This window comes from Oenanthe melanoleuca, chromosome 3 (assembly GCF_029582105.1).
Source record: "Oenanthe melanoleuca isolate GR-GAL-2019-014 chromosome 3, OMel1.0, whole genome shotgun sequence".
In the NCBI taxonomy this organism is placed as follows: domain Eukaryota; kingdom Metazoa; phylum Chordata; class Aves; order Passeriformes; family Muscicapidae; genus Oenanthe; species Oenanthe melanoleuca.
The window spans coordinates 13633680-13655240 of NC_079336.1; the positions used below are offsets into that span (position 1 = coordinate 13633680).

At 37.2% G+C, this 21561-nt stretch overlaps 1 protein-coding gene across 1 annotated transcript in view; it reads left to right on the top strand.

Annotated features, from left to right (window-relative positions):
- The first annotated feature begins 380 nt into the window (after nt 1-380).
- NOL10 (nucleolar protein 10) overlaps nt 381-21561 on the top strand; it is a 46617-nt gene continuing 25436 nt past the window's right edge. Inside the window, exons 1-13 of the mRNA XM_056487858.1 lie at nt 381-489; nt 927-972; nt 1675-1773; nt 2552-2629; nt 4420-4457; nt 7721-7857; nt 8596-8661; nt 10336-10396; nt 10907-10992; nt 11343-11421; nt 12624-12773; nt 15121-15187; nt 19837-19889. Coding sequence (XP_056343833.1) covers nt 424-489; nt 927-972; nt 1675-1773; nt 2552-2629; nt 4420-4457; nt 7721-7857; nt 8596-8661; nt 10336-10396; nt 10907-10992; nt 11343-11421; nt 12624-12773; nt 15121-15187; nt 19837-19889 — 1026 coding nt within the window. The 5' untranslated portion in view covers nt 381-423. The remainder of the gene's footprint in view (nt 490-926; nt 973-1674; nt 1774-2551; nt 2630-4419; nt 4458-7720; nt 7858-8595; nt 8662-10335; nt 10397-10906; nt 10993-11342; nt 11422-12623; nt 12774-15120; nt 15188-19836; nt 19890-21561) is intronic.

The following is a 21561-nucleotide window of genomic DNA, read 5'->3' on the forward strand; positions in this document are numbered from 1 at the left end:
GGCACAGCCGCGGTCCCTCCCCGCCGGGCTCCACAGCCCCGGGTGAGGCAGGGCACAGCCGCGGTCCCTCCCCGCCGGGCTCCACAGCCCCGGGTCAGGCAGGGCACAGCCGCGGTCCCTCCCCGCCGGGCTCCACAGCCCCGGGTCAGGCAGGGCACAGCCGCGGTCCCTCCCCGCCGGGCTCCACAGCCCCGGGTCAGGCAGGGCACAGCCGCGGTCCCTCCCCGCCGGGCCCCGCACGCCCGGGTGAGGCAGGGCACAGCCGCGGTCCCTCCCCGCCGGGCTCCACAGCCCCGGGTGAGGCAGGGCACAGCCGCGGTCCCTCCCTGCCGGGCCCCGCACGCCCGGGTGAGGCGGAGCTGGCGGAAGCGCCTCGCCTTCCGCTTCCCCTCTGCCCGGGAAGAGGCGGGCGCAGCTGCGGCCATGCAGGTCTCCAGCCTCAACGAGGTGAAGATCTACAGCCTGAGCGCCGGCAGGAGCCTCCCGGAGGTGAGGGCGGCAGGGGGAACACGCCCGGCCCGGCCCGGCCCGGGTCCCGCGGCGGGACTGAGCCGGGTCCGCGCGGTCCCGCCGGGGACCGAGCTCCGGCCCGGCCCGGCTGAGCTGCCCCGGTCCATGTGCGCTTGTGTTGCGATCCTTACCGAGAAACAGCTCCGCGTTTATTACGCTAGAAATGCAGTTTGAATGTGTGAACCTCTGACTGTAGCGGTGCTGGTCCACTGACCCACAAACAACACAATCTTATAAGTTTTCTTGGTTAAATGGTTAAACTTATCAGTGGAATGAAAATCGGAAGATAATAAAGAAAAAAAAAAGAATTAGCAGTCTAAATGTCTTATATTTCAAATGGTTGGACAAACATTAAGTGATTCTCGGATTCCTGTATGAAAAATGAGCTCAGAACTGATGTATCCCTTTTCTTGCAGTGGCTCTCTGACAGGAAGAAAAGAGCTTTACAGAAGAAAGATGTGGGTGAGTTTTCTCCTCTCAGGGTGCTCAGCAATACTCGGCTACTCCACATACATAACGTGCAGGTCCAGAGGAGATTCCTCACTGACTGATGCACAGAAGTTATCCCTAAGTCATAATATAAAAACTACAGAATTAAACTACAGATAGCTATTTCAGCTAACCAGTGGCATTTAGGACGTTAAATATTTGGGTTGTGGATTGTAACAGAAACTTGATGGGTGAATTCCATGTTGTTCCTTACTCTAAAGTCAGACCATAAACTCCCCTGTGATGCTGTGCTAATCTTAGAGAGAGGGACCACATCATTTTAGCCTAAGCTTCTTACACAAAATAAAAAAGGCTATTTGGAATCATTAGAAGTATTTTATGAGAAACTTACCCAAGAGAAAAATGCATAGAGGGAATGGGGCATGGAATACTTTATAGAAGGCTTTAATTGTGTAAGTGTACAATAAGGATTTGCTACTACATTATGTAATGATTTGTTATACAGTTACTTTGGAGTACTAATTTGTTTTGCACAGAGGTAGTCTGCTTCTCAGGGTTAGCAGACTGTGTAAATCTGCTTATAATGCGTTAGTTATAATATCTCTAAGGGATATTCCCTATACTCAGTTAACTCAACATGCTTCCTTAGGAAACTATTACAATTTTTTTGACTGATAGAACCGTGCCCATGCTACAATTTTTTTTCCTTTACAGATATCCGTAGAAGAATTGAACTTATTCAAGACTTTGAAATGCCCACAGTTAGCACAAAGATTAAGGTATCAAGAGATGGACAGTATATTATGGCAGTTGGTGAGTTAACAAACTGTCTCTCTAACAGAGACCAAAAGTCCTAAGTAATTTTGGGTGCAGAGTGACTTAGTGTTTCAAGTAGAATTGGTAAGAGTTAATTTTAAAGTGTGGAACTGAACATCATGCTGGAAGTTTACTCAGCATAGGATAGAATGGCTATCTTGGGAGTGGTGTTGTGGAACACTTCTCTTTGGAATACATACATTCTTGGAGTCATAGAATGGTTTGGGTTGGAAGGCACTTTTGAATATCATCTAATCCAACCTCTTGCCACCAGGGTTTATAATACAAATCAAAAACCTGTAAAACATATCTGTCTATAAAACAGGTAAATACTAAGTTCTGAATTACTTTTATTGTGTGTATGTTAAATAACTTCTGAACATCATTATTTGAGTATTGTTTTATAGGAGGAGGATAAAGCTGCATTTTGTAACTGTCAAAATAGGATCCAAACATGAATACTTTACTAGGTGTTAGTAACATGAGGAACCTTGATCTTTCAGATTTACTGAAAGGTGTTACTAGGTGCTGTATGACATATCTGGTAGTTAGGAGAGCCTGCATACAAGTAGGGTGCTTACAGAAACCAGGCTGTAAGGTTGGGTTACTAAGAGGCGTGGTTTTTCAGTCACAGAGGCTTTGGGAAGATCAGAAGACTTAGAGTAAAGTAAAGCCTGTATATGTAAGACATTAATTATACTTTTTTAAAAAGTGCTTTTGTGTTACCCTTTTGTTTAAGCTTTTTGTTTCATTAAAAATCAAATTATTCTTTCAGGAACTTACAAGCCCAGGGTCCGCTGTTTTGATACCTATCAGTTATCCCAGAAATTTGAAAGGTGCTTAGATTCTGAAGGTAAGTATAAGCCATGGCTGTTAATACAGGATGTCTCTCATACATAATTCAGGTTGAACTCAAGCAGAAATTCTGCTCCCTGTTCTGAGAGGACAGAATGTACTTCAGGGGAACACAGTAATGCAGAGTAAACCCATATAGTCTTCATCTCTGAATTTTCCCTTTTTATTCCGATTTCAAAGTTCTTTCCTTGCTTGGAAAAGAGGGTGGGAGGGATGTAAGATTTACCTTGAACCAGAAAGGTGGGGGTTAGAGGGTGCATGTGGCTGAAATCTGTGTTCTGTCTGGTGAATGTGACAAAGGTACAATGTCTGGGTGGTGGCAAAATCTCCCTTCTTACCTGTTCTGTGAAGCAGTAAGGTAGGAAAATGCACTGTGAGTTGCTTTGTTTTCTCTCTGGAGCCCAAGCTTAGTAGGTGAGTTGCAGAGTAAAGAGAATTTCTTCGGGGGGGTGTTAGTTTGTTTGCTAACTAATGGTTTTCCATCTGTTTTCTGGAAGCAAGTGGTAAATGGTAGCATGGCCAAGGCCCTAATTACTCCTTGCTTGCTACTAATTTGGTGGGAGAACAACTGTGGTGAGGAAAATAAGGAGCCATCTAGACAATGGGAAAGGGAGAATCAGCTAGCAGTTTGAGCAGGGCAGGAGCTGCCACAACTCTGAGGTTTTAGGGTGCTTAAATTTGAGGAATTATGGGCTTGTTTTGTTTTTTTTTAAGGCTTTCTTGGTGGGGGGGCTAGGTGGGAGGTTTTATTTCAGGCTTTTTTGTTTGAAGACTGGGATATTAGGAGACAATGAGTGAAAGCTGGGATATAGGGGCGACCAAAACAATAAGAAGGTGAGCACATCCATTACAAAAGAATTGAACTGGTTTAACTTTGATGTGTGTGAAAGTGATGTGAGAAATAATAATTTTAATAAGAGCATGGGGGTGTTTCTTTGCTCTCTGCCTCAGGACTACAGGGAGTCACGTAGGGTGAAGGAGCACTGTTAGGCAGGATTTCAGAGAGTCTGGGAAGGGGAAAGTATGGCACGAGTGAAACCCTCTTTAAAAGAGCAGAAATCACTGTAATGATAAATGCTTGCTGCTAATTAAAGTAAATTTATTTGAACTGGCATCTTAGTAGACTGCAGAAGTACGTTTAATTTGAAGTCTAGCATAGAGTCACTTCAGGTAACTTTAAATGAGTTATCTCATTTAAATAGAATCAATTTAGCTGAAGCAGCTACTCCCTAATGTTCCCAACTCAGCTCAATTAAAACTGGGCAAAGTTCAATACAGTGGTGCTCAGCATAAGTAGTAGCTTTCACATTTGTGACTTTTTTAAACTTTACAACTTCTTCTGTGGAAGTGATGACCTCTTGGAAAGACGCCATGTGCAAGTTTATGCATATATGTCCAAAGTGATGTAATTTTTTATCATCTTTGGATTACCAAAGCTCCATGGACCACACATGCACTGAAAATAATTTGATTAGATATTCCCACACCCATAAAATGCATGGTTGAGCATGTGTTGAGGAATGTGTCAAATATACAAGAACAATAAAAAGATTCAGGATGCTTCATATGTTCCTAAAGTTTTAGAAAACTGCTTATGGTTTTGCAAATCAAGTTACATAATTAGAGATCTTACTGAAGATTAATGCCTGCATTGTGCATTGACACCTGTGAGGAATACTTACATGACTAAAGATTAGCATAAGTGTAAATGTTTTCAGGATTATGCCAATGTTTTTAAGTAAGTTTGCTTGCTTAGTTGACTCAAAATTCTCTTGCTCTCTCTTCTAGTGATTACGTTTGAGATTTTATCAGATGATTACTCAAAGGTATGTTTAATAGTTTTCAGTGTATAAATGAAAAAATTGTTTAGTATGTATATTAAAATGCATTTTCATATATAGTAAAGGCACTCAATCAGCACAGCTTTTTGGAACAAAAATTGTTTTTTAGAAACAGCAAACAGCAGGATAAACATTTTTTATACCTATAAAATTTTGTTTGTTTTCTTTGTGTCTTTGTACTATAAATTTACTTTACCACTTTTAAAGTAGTTTGTTGGAGGGAAAAACTTCAAATAGTGATCTATCCTGCAAGCAAAATAATGTGAAAAAATGGAATTAACTGTTCTTTCTGGGCTAACATTTAGTCACAATCCATTGTGACAAGTGATGCACACATACACTATTTTTGGATAAGTTAACAACCTGATTTGTCAGTGTTTTTATAGACATGATGATTATGAGCATAGGAATGAGGAGGGAAGTAATGTTTGGATTTTTTTAGTCTTATTTTTAATTTTATTTATTTTTAAATGAAGTGCTGTATCTGAAGGAATCACCTTTTTTTTTCTGTGAAAAGACCTTACCATTTCAGGTATAGGTTTGTTTTAATACATACTGCTATTTGATCAGAGACATGATCATCTAGCCTTGTGGCTTTTTTACATTTTTCCTGTGAGATTTCCAAGGAACTGCATGAATTCAAGTATCAGAAGGTAGTGGCTAATACTTTACAGTAGCTTCCCATGTGTGTGTCTGGTGGAAAATGTTTCTGTCTGTACATACTAAATAGTCATTTGGGAGACTAAAGAACATGCTGTGTTCCCAAATGTTTCTGACTGGTTTTGAACAGAAAGGTGTGTTTGTTTTCAGCTGAAATGGATGCTCTACTTGAGGCTGAAGCCCTGCTTTTTCAACTTCGTACAATCTTTATGTTTTCATAAAACTTGAGAAATTGTCAGAAAGAAAAATAAACTTCAGGTAGCTGTCATAATGTTGTGGACATGTTAGAAAGAGGGAATTATATTTGAGAAATTACACTTGAAATTTTTAGAATCATAGAAGTATTGATTGGAATGGGACCTTAAAATATCATTTTAATGCTTGAACAGTTGTGTCAAAATCTGCAGGCATGGTGGTTCCACAGATTTACTGAATAAATTCTTGCAATTCTGCTCATCTTGTCATAAAGAATTTTTAGTTCCTGTTGAACCTGCCCAGGAGAATCTTAAGTTTTTACTATTGCAAATAGGGGTTTTTTTAAATTTTTTTTTCTTGGTACTGTCTGCATTCTGTCCCTTGTCTGTCTTGGTACCCTCTTGCTGCTCTCAGTATCCTTTCATAGCCAGGGAAAATAATGTCTCTCCAGATCTGTTCCTGCCATCCCTGGAAAGTTGGTTGCTTTGAGGCTTATTTGCATTTTCACAGTGAGAGCACCTGTTTTCTTTTATACTGATTAGTACATAAGGCCAGTTACATTTATGTGCTTTTCTAAGTCTTAAAAATCTTTAGTCTTTTCTAAGCTTAAAAGTCTTAGGCTTGGACTAAGTTTTAGAAGGAGAGAGTGGTATTTTTTTCTCACAGCCTTTTGCCAGAAGACCTGTATTTACACATAGTATTTTTACCACATACCAGAGCCAATGCTTTTGGTACCCTCAGGTTGTAGTTTTCTGGTGGTGACCAAAATTAATTTAGTAAGAAGAAAAAACAAACACGATTTACACACTACTAATGAACGAGAACACAAATATATTCAAGTCCAATATTGTAGAAATTTATGTTTAAATAGGAAACTATTAGTAAGGCAATTATTAGGAAAATGTTTGGATGCTTTTGGCAGCTATAAAAAACTTCCTACAATTTTTTTGGAGGTGGAGTAGGTGAGAAGAAAATTCACTTCTTCTTGGAAGTAAACTGCATTTTCTGTCTTCCTTGAAACAAGTTTTTGATGACTTAGTGGTAGTGAACTAAGAATATGTGATACTGATATTTTAAAATTAAATATGGTTTATTTTGTGTTCTTATAGTTTATGTAGCTTCTGTACTGCATGGAGATGCAGGCATTCCTTTTTCTGCAGTGATAACAGAGAAAAGATTTGGTCTGAGTATTGTTTCAAACAGATAAGTAAACAGTTTTGTTTGTTTGAAGCCTCCAGGAAAAAGCATAAAGACACACAAAGAGTAAAGTGCAATGTATATGAGCAACATCATTGTGTAGCATTAGCTGTGCAACAGAAAAAGCACACAAGTAATGAGGGACTTAATAATAAATAAGCATGAAGTGCCAGTCCAGGTCTGTATTTTCTCCATGTCTCTTAAGGGAAGAATATACAGATATATAAATAAAGGTGACAGATTTAAAGTAACTTATGTACCTCACTTGGCCCAAGTCCCTCATCCTTATTTGCATTGCTAACTGTGTAATTCAGCAGTAGAAAATTTTAGATATTCACTATCTACTGCTTTCAGAAGATGCACAGGCTAAACTAAAGTATCACTTTTCTAATCCAAGCTAAATAGGGATGAGGCTCAGAGACAAAGATTTGGCTATGATTATCAGGCATGGCTTGAGTTAGGGCCAGGCCAGCTGTTCCTCCATTGCACAGTGCCTGGCCATGGTTTGAGGTACAGCATGAGTGCCAGAGGTGATGTGGGTGATCCTGTCTCTGGATGGGAAGAATCCCTTCCTGTGGGTATGTGCCATGGTAACCTGCTCTCAGGAGTGTAACAGCGGGATCTGGCCTATTTTATTTACTGAACTAGATTGAGCCCTCTAGTAGTGCCTCCCTGTAGGTTATTCCGGGACTGAGATGTTTGTCTAAGTTTCAGAAAGAAACAATGTTCTTACTCAGTTGGCAAAGAACAGAAATGCAGAAAGATCGTTGCTGTCATTTATTGGAACACTGCCATGTGTAGCTCCTGTGCTTAGTACATGTGAACCTACTGGTGTCTGCACAGCTTTGTACCTGGAAGAATTCACTAACTGTAGTATCTTGAAGGAAGTAGAAGTGTTAATTTTTGTGCAGCAGAACATGAGATAACTGTGCTGCTTCTGACTGCAGAGTCACTTTCAGCATCTCATTTACTCTTGTGAATATTCATATAATGTATATTAACAAAACTTTTTTGCTTTGGCTAGTGGGAATGATGAAACGCTGGTTGATTCTGTCATTTTAGTAGAAATTGTTTGAATAATTTGTGATAAGCCTGAGTCTGAAAAAAAAAATCACTGTGAAGTTTGTGATGTAAAACAAATTGAGGATATCCTTGTCTTTTTCTGTATGTTTCAGTGCTTTCTGTTTTATTTTCAGATTGTCTTCTTGCAGTGTGGCAGATTTGTGGAGTTTCATTCACAACATGGCCATTACTACAAGACAAGAATACCAAAATTTGGTAGAGATTTCTCTTACCACTACCCATCATGTGACCTGTATTTTGTAGGAGCAAGGTATTAAGTGGAATATTTTGTTTCAGTTTTGTTAACAGTGTTTTCCAATAATAAAATGAACATTAAAATATTAGAAAGTTAAAAAGTGGAAGAAGTGGCAATTTCTTCCAAATTAATAAGGGAGACAGTGAAGAGTGGAAAATGTGGAAAGATTTAAATTAATTCAGTTTCTTCTGCTGTTTTTAAGCTATTCTTTTCTTTGATTCTTAAACCATATATATAATGTATTTTCAAATATGTATTAAAAATTGCAGGTCAGTGTATTGTTTTAAAAAGTGTTTAGCATTTAAGAAAGGAAAATAAAATAACTTTCCCTATTCTGGTTGGTGTTTTATTGCTGTGAAGTGTGAGTTAAATCACATAATTTGGTTTCTGAAAAAGCATAGTAGAAATCAAGTTAGATCCTTAGGGTTTCAAACAAAGTAAGTAGAAATTCAAGATTTAACTTAAATCACAGGAAGTTAAAAGATCCTGAGAAATGAGTTAATGTATCTTTTGCCTGAAAAAATTGTAATTGATAGGATATTGAAATATAATAAATAAATGGTGAAAGTGCACATTTTTCTCTGTATTTTGAGCACTGAAGTATATGTTTGTCTTGTAAATTGTGAATTCTGAAAATTGTTTATTTGGCAAAATTAGGCTGTGAATAAGAATCTTTACAATGCCTCCAAATGTACACCAGTGTATTTCAGTATTCGTAAGACACAAGAATAATTTTGGGTTTTTCTTTTGTAGTTCTGAAGTGTACAGGCTAAATCTGGAGCAAGGAAGATTTCTGAACTCCCTGCAAACTGAAGCTTCGTAAGTTGAGTGTAATCATAACCTCTGTTCTTTCCACCAGGTGGAAGCAGACTTCCAACATGCTCCCCACCAGCATTGTCTCTGAACGCTGCCCAAATGCTTTGCAGAGCAGAAAACAAACATATGCTGAGTCTCATTTCATTTTATGTTCTGTATTTTTTTTTGTTCTAGTTTTTATATTTAATTTAATTTTCTTTTGTGGATATTTTAAAATTGCTTAATATGGACTAAATAGGTATTATATAACTTGGTCTTATGAGCATTTCATTAAAACTTTGCCATTATTACTCAATTTAGCCATCATATAAAGATCTACCCACAGGGTATGTACTTTCCCAGACATGTCTTTGTCCTTCTGCTCTTGAAGTAGCCCAAAGAGAATTTTTATATCTCCAGCATGTGTCTGATTCTTTTGAAAACCCTACCAGAGTAGGAACTGAGCTTTTTTCATGTGGGGAGAGGCAGATGGAAAGAACAGACTTCACTAGATAGAGTGACTTGTTGGTGGGCAACAGCTGGTGTTCAGTGGGCAGAATAGCTTAATGGATGAAGAAGTATTTGGGAAGGAACAATAAAGAATTGAGTAACAGGAGAAAAAAAGGTGGGGAAATCCTGGAATGGGAGAGGTAAGAGTATAGAATAAAACCTGGATTAGGAAGATGAGACTTAAGTTGTGAAAGGTTTTGAGATGAGGGAGTTGAGTGGATGTTGAGTGGATGAATTATGGAATTAGATGTAGAGAGCTTTGAATGGAGGAAGTTGGAAAGCACTGGGATAAATGGTGCAGAGAGAAATATTTGTACTTTGGAAGAATTGTTGTTGAAATAAAGGGCTCTTGGGTGCCCTGCTGAGAAACAAGATACTTGGGTGAGAGAAAGGAGATCATTGGTCAGACAGAAGATGTAAGAGATGTAAGCTTTAGAACATAAGTAATCTCAAAGATCTTTTTACATTAGAATCAGAGATTTATTTAGGTTGGAAAAGACCTCTAAGATAACCAAGCCCAACCATTAGCCCAACACTACCAAGTCCACTGCTAAACCATGTCCCCAGATGCCTCATCTACACATCCTTTAAATACCTCCAGGGATGTGACTGAACCACTTCCCTGGGCAGCCTGTTCCTGTGCTTGGCAACCCCTCAGTGTAGAAATTTTTCCTAGTAGTATCCAATGTGAACCTGCCCTGGCACACCTTGAGGCCATTTCTTCATGTCCTGTTGAGTTGTTTAAGGATACAGTGGAGCAGAGTGATGTGGCAGGGCTTGGTGGTAGGTGGTGGATATGGGCAGAGGAACACAGAGAGCCTCAGAGCCCAGGCTGCTGCTCAGGGCACGGTCATACGAATTCAGATGGATTTTCTCAGGGGGTCTTGAAAACTCCAAAGATGGAAATTTCTCAGCCTCTATGATTAACACATTCCAGTGCTTAATTATCCTTATAGCATAAAAATATTATCCTTACATCCAGTTGGAACCTCACCTGTTTGAAGTAATCAGCGCTGTCTCTGGCTCCAGATGTTAGTAAGCTCCCCTTAAGTATGTTGTTAGGTGTCCCTCCCTCCAACTTTTGCTTTTCCAGGTTGAACAGTAGTGTAGATGATTACAGAAATCTTATTAGTTGTTCATGTGTTAAATTGTTCTAAGGTCATTAACTTTCTCCTTTTTGTGTTGTAGAGAGAGTAATGTCTGTGATATAAATCCTGTACACTTCTTGTTTGCGATGGGGACAGCTGAGGTGAATATTTGCATATATTTTATGGAAAGGGCAGTAGTGTTTGTTTCATTTTTTATGTTAATTTGCAGGAGGATAAGAGGAAATCATGGACCTAATTAATTAAATTTGCCTTATTTGCTATGTTAGATATACATATGTTAAAGATGACTTTTGAGAGCATAGTGCAGGTAAAATACCAAAGTTACTTGGTTGCTGAGCACTTGAGATTTTGCAGATGGGAGCAAAAATAATGTTCTCTCATTTTGCAGCGTAGTCATCTGTAGAAATTAGTTGGCATGTGTACCCTATTAATCTTAAGAAATTAGTATTACTGATTTTGATTTAGATTGCATTGAAAAAACTAGAAATGAAATATGTGCAGTCTGTATGTCATTATTAAAACAACTCATGTCAGCCTAAGAAATTTTGTTAATTATTCATTAGATTAGATAATTCATAATTTTATTTAAACATTTTCAGACTACCAGGCATTGCTGCATAAGCTTGAACCATATTTTCTGAATTGTTTAGGGTAAAGTGGAATGCTGGGATCCTAGAACTAGAAATCGAGTTGGGCTGTTGGACTGTGCTTTAAGCAGTGTGACAGCAGACACAGAGTGAGTAAAGGCTACTTTTTCAAACTGTGTTGTTCTGGATTTTTCAGAAGTTTTGCTTTTAGAAATAAATCCCACTTTGCCTTAAAATGAGCTGCCTGTTCCCTTGTTATTGCTAGTGTGAATAAAGGATTTTCTTAGTCATAAAGGAGTTTCCTTAGGCACTATTTCTGTATACAAATACACATTGTAAATGTAAACAGTGCAGCTTTTTGAAGTAGTATTTCTGAGTGACACCTGTGAATTATTTTATTATTAGCTAAGAATTAACTTGGCTATTTTGTAACATTAAAAAAAAATTATTTGCACACTTTATTGAAAGAATGCCTAATTGTAAGCATTGTGCTTTGCAGAATAGAAGGTTTGCCATCCATTTCAGCACTGAAATTTGATGGGGCTTTGAATATGGCTGTTGGAACATCTACTGGGCAGGTATATTTGACTTCATCTACCACAGTTCTTATTAGATTCTGCTCTTGCAATTCCCAGTCCAGTTCTATCATACATTGAGTTCAGTATATATCTATTACTGCAAGTATTTATTTGACCATAAATTACATGTATAGAGTAGTAATAGTCAAACTGCAATTTAATTTTATCAACTGCTTGTGCTCTTCAGAATTTTGTAGGTATCACTTCAAATCATCATAACCTACATACTATATAACTTCAGATTTGCATTTTTCTTATGACTTGAGTCAAGTATGTGGGGAAGTTGCTGCTTTTTGGGACTATGAGTACCATCTCAGTGCAACATATGTGCTCTCCCTTGTCTTGATGGTGGCTAAAAACCAGAAATTATTGTCTTTCAACTGTTATTTTTAGTGTCTTATATTGATACGAAGAATCATTTCAATTCATTTATTATTACCATCATATTTGTAAAGGGAAGTGTAGGGATTGTTTCCTGCCTTCATCAGTATTTTCATGGATTTAGAAAACTAGCATCTTCAAGAACAGATATGTGTGTGTGTGAGAATTGTATTTGCTATGTTAGTGTACTCGTCAGACAAATTTTATTGTAGATTGTTTTCTGATTAAATAAACTGATAATATTATTTTTCCCCAAAATTATTGTTATTCATACTTTGCATATGAAAGATTTAATTTTCTCAAGTTCCATAGGAAGTTTTGGAGATAAAATAACAGGTTTCTGGGAGACAGGGCCTGTGCTATCTACTTTCCTTAACAGAAAAAATTACATTCTGGGGTGTTTCACTGAGAGAAAGTTACATTCATTGAATCCGGAAGGGAGTCTGAAAATTTAAATCATGTAACAACAACATAAGAGTCTGAAAGTGAAATATTATTAATTATTAAATATTGAGAGTATTGAAAAAAAAATTGTTTGCTTTTTTCAATAGAAATGAAAAAGTCTTTAGAAAGATGGTAAGATCTTAAATGTATTAATTTTTCTAGATGGAAACATGGTGATGTTAAAATAGCTGGTTAGAATAAACTGGGCTCACTTTTAAGTTATTTTCAGAATTTAAAATTATTTTTTTAATGTAAATCCTGCCTATGCATTTAAGTAAAATCTCAAGTTTAGTTAAATGTTTAGTGAAGATCTGATGGGCATGACTTCCTCATGGTCTTACAATGTTATAAATTTTTTTTGTCTCTTATTCTTCAAGGTCCTATTGTATGATCTCCGGTCTAGTAATCCATTAATAGTCAAAGATCACCACTATGGCCTGCCTATTAAATCAATTCAGTTTCACCATCAGTTGGATTTAATTATCTCTGCAGATTCTCGAATCATAAAAATGTGGAACAGAGATACAGTAAGTAGTTGTATGTTGCTGCATTCAGATTTTTAAATTTTTACTTGATTTGGGTTGGAAATTTTTTGTTTGTTTGTTTGTTGTTTTGGAGTGCTTTTTGTGCAGCTTGATTAATTAGGCTGAAATTCAGTGTAAGAAGTTGAGGTTTTAATGTCTCCTAATTTACATAGCATTTTGTCCTGTCTGGCTAAATCAACATCTGGGAAGTTATTCAGTAGCCTGTCAGGTATAAAGGTATAGTCTTAGGGGGTTTTTCACTGTTTGTACATGTCTGGCCAAGAGGCTTCTTTCAGGAGAAGGATTTAAACAAACATAAAAAAATATTGCCTTGGTTTGTATATTTCTCACAGTGTTCTTGAATACATCCAGTTATGTTTTTTCAGCAGAGAAAACATGTTCATTCCAATTCCCTGCTCAAAGTAGGGTTAATTCCAAAGGTAGATCAGTTAGTTAAGGACCTATTAAAATCAGGTACTGCTTATTTTCCTCAGGATCCTGCTTGGATTCTGAAGCAGATACTGTGCACGGAGCCAAATAGCAGTGTGTCTTACACTGTATTTGGAGATTATGTTGCAATGGGCAATGTCTTTATCTCTGTCCTTTTCACCTCTAAGTGAAATTGAAATCTCTCATTTTCATAGCACTTTTTTCTTTACATCATGCTGTCCTCTTTCTTACCTTTCTGTCAATGAACCTTATTATGAGTCTATGGGACAACATATTTTATTACCCCATAGATTCATAGTAACACTGTTGTAACTTATTTTGGTTTGAGGGGATGTCTGTAGTCATTGTTTTCCTTCTAACATGGTCCATCCATGTTTTTCTAACTTTATAGTGAAACATAAAGAGAGTTGTAGTAGAGGCTTTTTTTCTAATTCTTTCAGGCAGTCACTTCAGTATTGTTGTGCTGCTTTATGAACTTTCAACAGCCTCTTTTTTCTGTGATCACAAGTAGTTTTTTGTAAGCTCCTCTGCAGTTAATTTTTATTGTTTGAAAGAGCAAATAAATTATTGGCTGTTATGTAAAACATCTGCAGTAGCCTCTCTCCATTTTTCCTAGGTATGTATATTTCCCTCCTTGGGAATGAAACACTGTAAGGTTTGTCAGGTGGCCTCTGGTGGGAAAAGGGAGGGTTTCTCACCACCGGAAGGCAAAGATAGCTTTGGACTCTTTCCTAGAGTATGTTCCAGCTGGCTCCACCTCTCCCAGATGCTGGTTCCTGACTATCTCTGGCTGGGAACCAAGCACAGAGGCAGACTGGGGTGGAGAGCATATGGCTTTGATACCAGAGTAGCCCCATGCTGAGACGTGCCTTGGGGTGGGGAGCACCAGGCTTTTGTCTGCTGAGGCCGGGGTGGAGGAGGGCTCTTCTTAATCATCAGGGAGAGACCAGAGGTGGGTGGAGTAGCAGCATGTAACTGGGAGGGAAAGGAAAGGCCCGGAAAGGTAGGTGGGATTGCTGCAGGGAAAGAAAAAAAGAGGAACAGGATCAAAATTTGCCTTGTTCCTGTCCGTCATTTAGAATTGTGTAGGCATGTAGTCTCATGTTCAGAGTAGGTCGTCCAGTTGTTAGAGACTCTTCCTTTACTGGCTGTTTTATGTGTTGGCTTATAAGAGCACCTGTATTTTGTCTGGGTTTTTCAGACTGTGTTCCAATTCTTATTATTTTGAGAACATTTCCTGCTTTTACCTCTTTCTTAAGTAACCTTTATAACTTCGATTCTGATCTAAGCTACATACAACTGCATGCTCTTGCTTTTATTTTATATCAAGACCTCTTTAATACTGAGTTTATAAATCATAGATGAAGTGCTGAGCTATATTTCATTTCATGTAGACATTAGTATGGTGCAAGAGCCAAGCTCCAGATTCAAATTCCACTCCTAATCCATTTTTTTCAGCTAATCATACTTAGCAATGTAAAATTTTTTAAAACTACCACGATCAGAGTTAAAGGAAGTGAGGGTTACACTGATAATGTGCCAGGGGCTTGTGGACCTCAGCCTCACTTTTGCAAAATAAAAATAAAGTGAATCTGAAATATATTTTCGACACAGAAGTGTAAGCTGAGAAATCAGAGCTGCCACTGTACATTGCTGTGTCTTCAATTATGAGTAGGCTGCACTTCCTTGTAAGAGATCAAATCAGAGATAAAATATAATACTGAGTTCTTTGTGTTATGTTCAGATATTAATAACATTTTATTGTTCTGCAAAATCTGTTCCATCTTTATTCCATCGTGTTTCTTAGCTTCTATAGTAGTTATTATTAATGTTTAGATTTACTGAATTTAATTACATTGCTTGAAGTTCTTTATGATTTATTTTCTTCCTACAATTTCAGGGAAAGATATTTACTTCAATGGAGCCAGAATATGATATAAATGATGTCTGCCTTTATCCAAATTCAGGTATGTTAAGTATATTAATGTCTTGCTTAATTCAAAAGGAAAAGCTTGTTAGCCCAAGGTGTGGTCTCTATTTCTGTTTAAGTGATACAATTTAGGTCTACTTTCCTCCTTATGGCAGAACTCAGAATAAAGGTTTATTTGTCAGTTAGTGTCCCTGTTTCCTTTGCATCTGTATTGCATTGGAGCCTCTTTGCAGTATGAAACTGCTGTGCTGTTAATTGAGTGATTGACCTCTTTTACTCTTTCAAATATCTGAAGTGACTCATTTCATAAGAATAGGAATTTTAGCCTATTGTCTTGAGTAAGTCCCAGATGAGTTAGAGCTTGCTTTCTAGAGGTAGGAAAAATCATTTTACAGCAAGTTTACAGATTTTTTTTCAAGTATTTCAAGGATTTGATCTTTCCTTAAGTTAAATACAGCACTTAAATTATGCCATCCCCTAGGTTGAATACTTTGGTTTGAAGTGTAGATTCCTAAATACACAAATTTGCATGGTTTTTGTAACTGTTATGTTTAGAGATCAAAACTGAGGATCACTTTTAGCCAAGGTTTCCAGGGCTTAATTTTTGAGTAAGAATATTTTGCGAAGCGGTGGTTGTATTTGGCTTATACTTCAGATTTGGTTATGCTTCAGATTGCAACTGGACTTAATTTTCTTGCTTAGTATGAGTTGCTTTAGTTCTTAAGTAGGGTGTGACACCTTCCTTTTTAGAAAGTAGTACTGTAAAAGATGCACTAAGTTAGGGCCACTAAGATGGCACAGTCAAAAGTCTTGAAATAGACATTGCCTATGTTGCAAACTGTTATTAGGATAATATTATCCTAATTTTAGAGAGAGGTAGCAGTAAAGACAGAGCAACTTTGATTCATTTGAGCTAGCAGCTCAAATCTAAGATTTTAGATAACTGAGTTTGAGATTTCTAGCAAGTTAAAACTTATCTTTGTCTTTTCTGCCAACTTCAGTTAAGAATGTGTTGAGGTGTTTTTTTTTTTTTTTTTTTTTGTAAGATGAGCAATTAAATACTCTTCCCTCATAAGACACTGGGCATTTTTGACCTTGTGGGAGTACATGCCATGTGCCCTGGTTGAATGTAGGAGTTCATGTGTGTGTATTTGAGAATTACTGCGTGGTAACAGGTTGGACTCTGTACCCTGGAGACAGATAAACCCTCATCCATGGTGACTACTGAGAGAGCGATCATTGGAGTGAATTATTTTCAGTATTTCACCCAGGCTTCCCCTGTGAGCTTATTGGTTCCATTTAAAAGAGAACTTGGCAGCAAATTGATGTCCACACAGCATCAATGAAGAGCTCACACCAGGGAGTGGAACAGAAAAAAGTTACTTGTCAGTGTAGAATCACAGTGTAATTTAGGTTGGAAGGGACTCCTGGGAGTTGTGTGTTTCCTACTCAATGCATGGCCAGCATGAAATTAGATCCAGCTTTGAGTCTGATCAGGTTGCTGCGGTCAAGTCAAGTTTGATTATGTCAAGGATGGGCATTACTCAGCTGTGGATGCTCTGTAGCCTCTGTGGTATGTGGACATGCCTCGTGCTTTTGCAGAAAAGATTTTTCATGAGACTCTGCAGGATGAATCTTGTAGCACAAAGAATTGAATGCACACATCTCCCTTATGTTGCTGTTGGACATTGCTTTTCATGTGTCTGTGATTGAGATCAAGATTGTGCAGTCCAGTTCTGTGTCCCACATCTCCTGCTTAAATCAGTCCTGCTTTTCTTATTGTCTGTAGGGGACAGGTTGATGGTTTTTTAAGAACTGTTGTGGGAAGGAAACTGGGTTGTATTTTATAGTCGCATGGAGACAGTGAGGCAAAAACTAGAGCATGTTGCAGTGGAAATTGAGAGATCTAGGGTAAGAGGTGGTACATCACATGTTTATCATAAATACTGTTGGTCCAGCATTTAAGATGCTTAGAACCACCTCATGCTTGTCCAGAATTTAAGAATTAATCGTGACTGAAGATTTGAAAATAAAGAAATGCTTTCAGTAAGACAGGCTTGCAGTTGTAGAAAGTTGGAAATACAACGTGATTGCAGTATGAGTATGGGTTTGGCTCTTACAGGTGCCATATTCTCAGAGCCCTGCTAGATGCATGGCACAGGAAGCCCAGGGGATCTTTGCCAGCTTGTGTTTTAACACTTCTTGTCACTGCTGCTCAGAAAGGCAAAACCTCGTTTTCACCCTTATTGGAGAGATAAGGATTTGATGGGTGGACTGTTCAGGGGGTGAGGAATTGGTTGAACAGTCTCATCCAGAAGTGTAGTAGTCAACAGTTCAGTGTCCAAATGGAAGTCAGTGACAGGTGGTGTCCCTTAGGGCTCTGTACTGGGACAAGTTTTATTTAATATCTTCCTTAATTATGTAGATAGTGGGATTGACTGTACCCTCTGCAAACTGGCAGGCAACACCAAGCTGAGGGATGTGATAATTGGACAAGGTTGAGAATTGAGCCTGTGGGAATCTCATCCAAACCAAAATGTTCTATGACTCTATAATTCTATCAGTTATGGCAAACTCAAGATCAGGATGCTGTGTACTTGTTTTTTTTTTTTTTGGTGATAGTTTTGTCATAGTTGGCTATTTTTAATTAAATTGTTTTACCAATCAGCATCAGTATTAGTACCTTTCCTGGGATGCAAACCCTCTTGTATCTTTGACCAAACTACATGATGACAAACTTTAGTGGATCTCTTAATAGTCTTAATATCTTCCTCTGATCACACATGAGCAGAATGGGGCTAAGGGAAGAAAGTAGCCTTTAGTCAATTTAAGTTATAGAATGTAAATTAAACTTGACAGTATCTTCAGTGTACAGAATTCTGTGCCTCATTTGTTTCAATTACTGTAAGAAAAATTAAGGGGTAGAAATCTGCATTTTCTAAAGCTGCTGCTCCCACATATTATCACTTCGTACTCCTGTTTTCATTCTTTTACATTCATGATACTGTATTGCACACCATTTTCCAAAGAAGGTCTTACTAAAACTTCTGAAAAAAGGCTCTCTTCTACAGTAATCAAACTAGGCTATTATGTGGTTTTTTAGGGTGTGGTCTCTCTTCCCATAAGAATTGATTAAAACTAACAAGCTGAAGCAATAAAAATGTGTGGAATAGACTTCTCGTTTCAGAATTGTTAACTTTCTTTCATTCTTCTATTTCCCTTCTTGTACACACTCATATACTGTTCCAAAGTCTGGTTTTGTTCTCCTTTAATTATTGGTGGCAGACTCTTAAAGAGGAGGTTTTACTTTGCTGTCATCTTTGAAGCACCTGCAGAATTTATTTCTGTCTTTATTTCTAATGATTCCTATTCAGTCAATGGAAAGATGCTTTGTCTTTTGGAATAGTATTGAGTATGCTGGTAGGGGAGCGTGAAACTTGTATACTATATTGGAGTACTCTGTGTGTGTGTGTGTATATATATTCATTTACCTGCTATAAATTCTTGCTTTTTCCTTAAATTGCCTGCAAACCTTTCCAGGCACAGTTTTTTGCCTGTTTGCTGACTAAGCTTTCACAAATATCTTGCTTTGCTGGGAAAGCAAGCCCCCTGTTTTCTGACGCGATAAGTCCAGCTGCATTGTATATTTATAATAAAAGGATTAGGTAGGAAGGATTACTCCACCCATGTTAATTGCATTCCTCTAGTTGGGTGTAAATTATATTTCTACCCTCTGGGTGTGTAGTAATTGACCCAATTATTCATAGTCTCAGTGGCATATGTTACTGCTCTTTCAGATCAGAATGTTATCTAATTTGATGGCACTTTTCTTCTTCATAATCAGTCTCTGGTATTACCTGTTGATCAGCTACATGGAAAAGACAAAATTGAGATAAACATAAAAGTACGTGGCAAATGTTCTTACTACTTTTTTATGTAGAAAGAAATTGAGAGTGCTTTTAATTTTGAACTTACATGAAGTCTTGTGGCAGTAGGAGATTTTCCACAGATTTTAGTATTCCTACAGTATTTTTTTATATTCAGAGTATGTAAACCCCTTATTTGTAGTGTTTCTTGGGTATATTCATAGATACTTCAAATTTTACATTTGCCCTGCTTGGTTATAGCACTAGTACTATTCCTTTTGAAGCCACAGTATCCTATATCTCATTTTGGGTTGAGAAGCTGCTGTTGTCTTTATTTCCCAAGATAAAATATGAATGAAGGTATAAACCATGTTATAATTTATGCCTCTGTTTAGGTGTGTGTTTAAAAATAAAACGAATAACCACATGTACTAATACCAATGTATTAATAATGCAATTTTATGTCCAATGTAGTTTTTAACTGCAATACTAACTGGACTTGTTCTGAATAGTATTAAGGGATGAATTGTTTACATTTGTTATGAAAGTTGGCAGCCTGCACTTGTCAGAGCTTAATGTTGCTTAAAGTGGTGCTGAACAATTAAGATAGAGGACGAAAGGGAATGAATATATAGAAAATTAAGCTTTATTAATTATGCAGATATCACACCTTTCTTACCATGGTATTTCATGCAGCAATTTATTACAGGTCTTGATTAATGTCCATTGCAAACCAAGAATATGTACTTTATGAACTTCCTAAAAAAATAGTATTATCTTCTTCTGATCAATATTTTTTACTGTGGAAATCTCTTTTTAGGAATGCTAATGACTGCCAATGAAGCCCCTAAAATGAATATCTATTATATACCAGTAAGTAGTACAAGTTGTCGCTGATATTGCTCCTAAAGACACAATTGTTTGAAATTCATATCTACATTGCCTTGAGTTGTCACAATAAAATAAATGTAGTTTAACCATAATTTATTAATGTAACATATTGAATTACTTAAAAAACAATTTGCCATTTGCTACCAGTTTCAAAACTGGTTAGTAGCTGCAGAAAATTCAGGTGAAGCTGTTTTTGATAACTGATGAGAAAGAATTCCTAAATAGGGACTATGTTTTTCAAAATAATAACTTTGCTTTGTTGTGAAATATTTTGTTAGTGCCTTTAGTATGGGGTGTACAGTGACATAGTCGTCTGATATATTTACCTACATTATTAGATTTTTTACATTTAGAGAGATGTGGTATTTTATACATGAGTTATGTCAGGTTGTTCTTTGGATGTGAATTGCCTGTTTCTGTAGTTCAGCTCTAACCAACTCACGTTTTGTTAACTGCACTGTTTCATGCTTTGGATAACAAAGGGGGACAATAAATATTTTTGTATTTATGGCAAAATATTAGCTGTAGTTAGAAGCTGAACACTTTCTTTCCGTTTACCTCATCCTTTGTAAGGTTGAGAGAGTAGCTCTCCAAGCATTTTTTTCTCTATCATCTTTTTTAATTAATGGATTAGGGAATAGAAACTCACATATTTTCAAAGTCTGATGTGTTTTTAAGACTGGAATGTACTAGTTAGTCAGTTTAAATAATCCAGATGGAAAAAGCATTCCTTCTGTCACTAAAGGTAATGTTCAACTTCTCTCTGAAGATTGTGCACTGAGATTTTTTATGCAGGTGTACATGATACATGAACCTGACAGCTGTAAGTCAGCTATTAGAGGTTCACATCCAACTTAGCCAAAAAGTTATTTCATTGTCCTGATTGTCACCAGTGATGAACGTTTGTTACAACTTGTTCAAGCTAGTATTACGTTGAGTATTCTTGCACATATTGTAAATCAAAATGAAAAATACTTACTTTTTGCTTTCACTCACAAAAATCTTATTCTCATAGAATCCTCTGTGAGTATTTGAATTTTTAGTTCTGAAGTTAGACAATTAATTTTTAGTTAAGAAATAGAAGCACTCTGTGTTAGATTTCAGATCATACTTAGAGACAATATTGCAAACTTAAATACTAACTAATGCTATCTAGTATTTTTACAGCATGCAGGCTATTCCAATGAATATTAACATAAATCTTGCCCTAAACCATCTTCCTGTGTCACCATCCCCTGATTTTTGTTACCTGAGTCTGCCTAAACTTGTTTGGATGATACCTTTTTATAGATTTTACATTCACAGTGACACGAATATACAAATGGACCCGAATGATGAATGTTAAAGCATAAATCCAAATATAAGTTTTATTATTAAGGTATGGTTATATACAAAAAAATATAATTTTTTTTCAGAGGCTACTGCACAAACTAAATTTGCTTTTCAAATAAGCTAAACTTCTCCAGTTTGTGTCAATGGCTTTAAGTTTGTTGTTCCTTTTTTAGTTGACCATCTGTAGTTCATTTCAAAACATGTAATGCTTACTTTAGACAATAGAAAAGTTAAATAGTAGTGAGAAGAAGTTACTTTGAAATAGAGCCAGAAATCTCACACTCTGGTCTGACTTTTTTACCCTGTGCCTTTTTACAGGCAA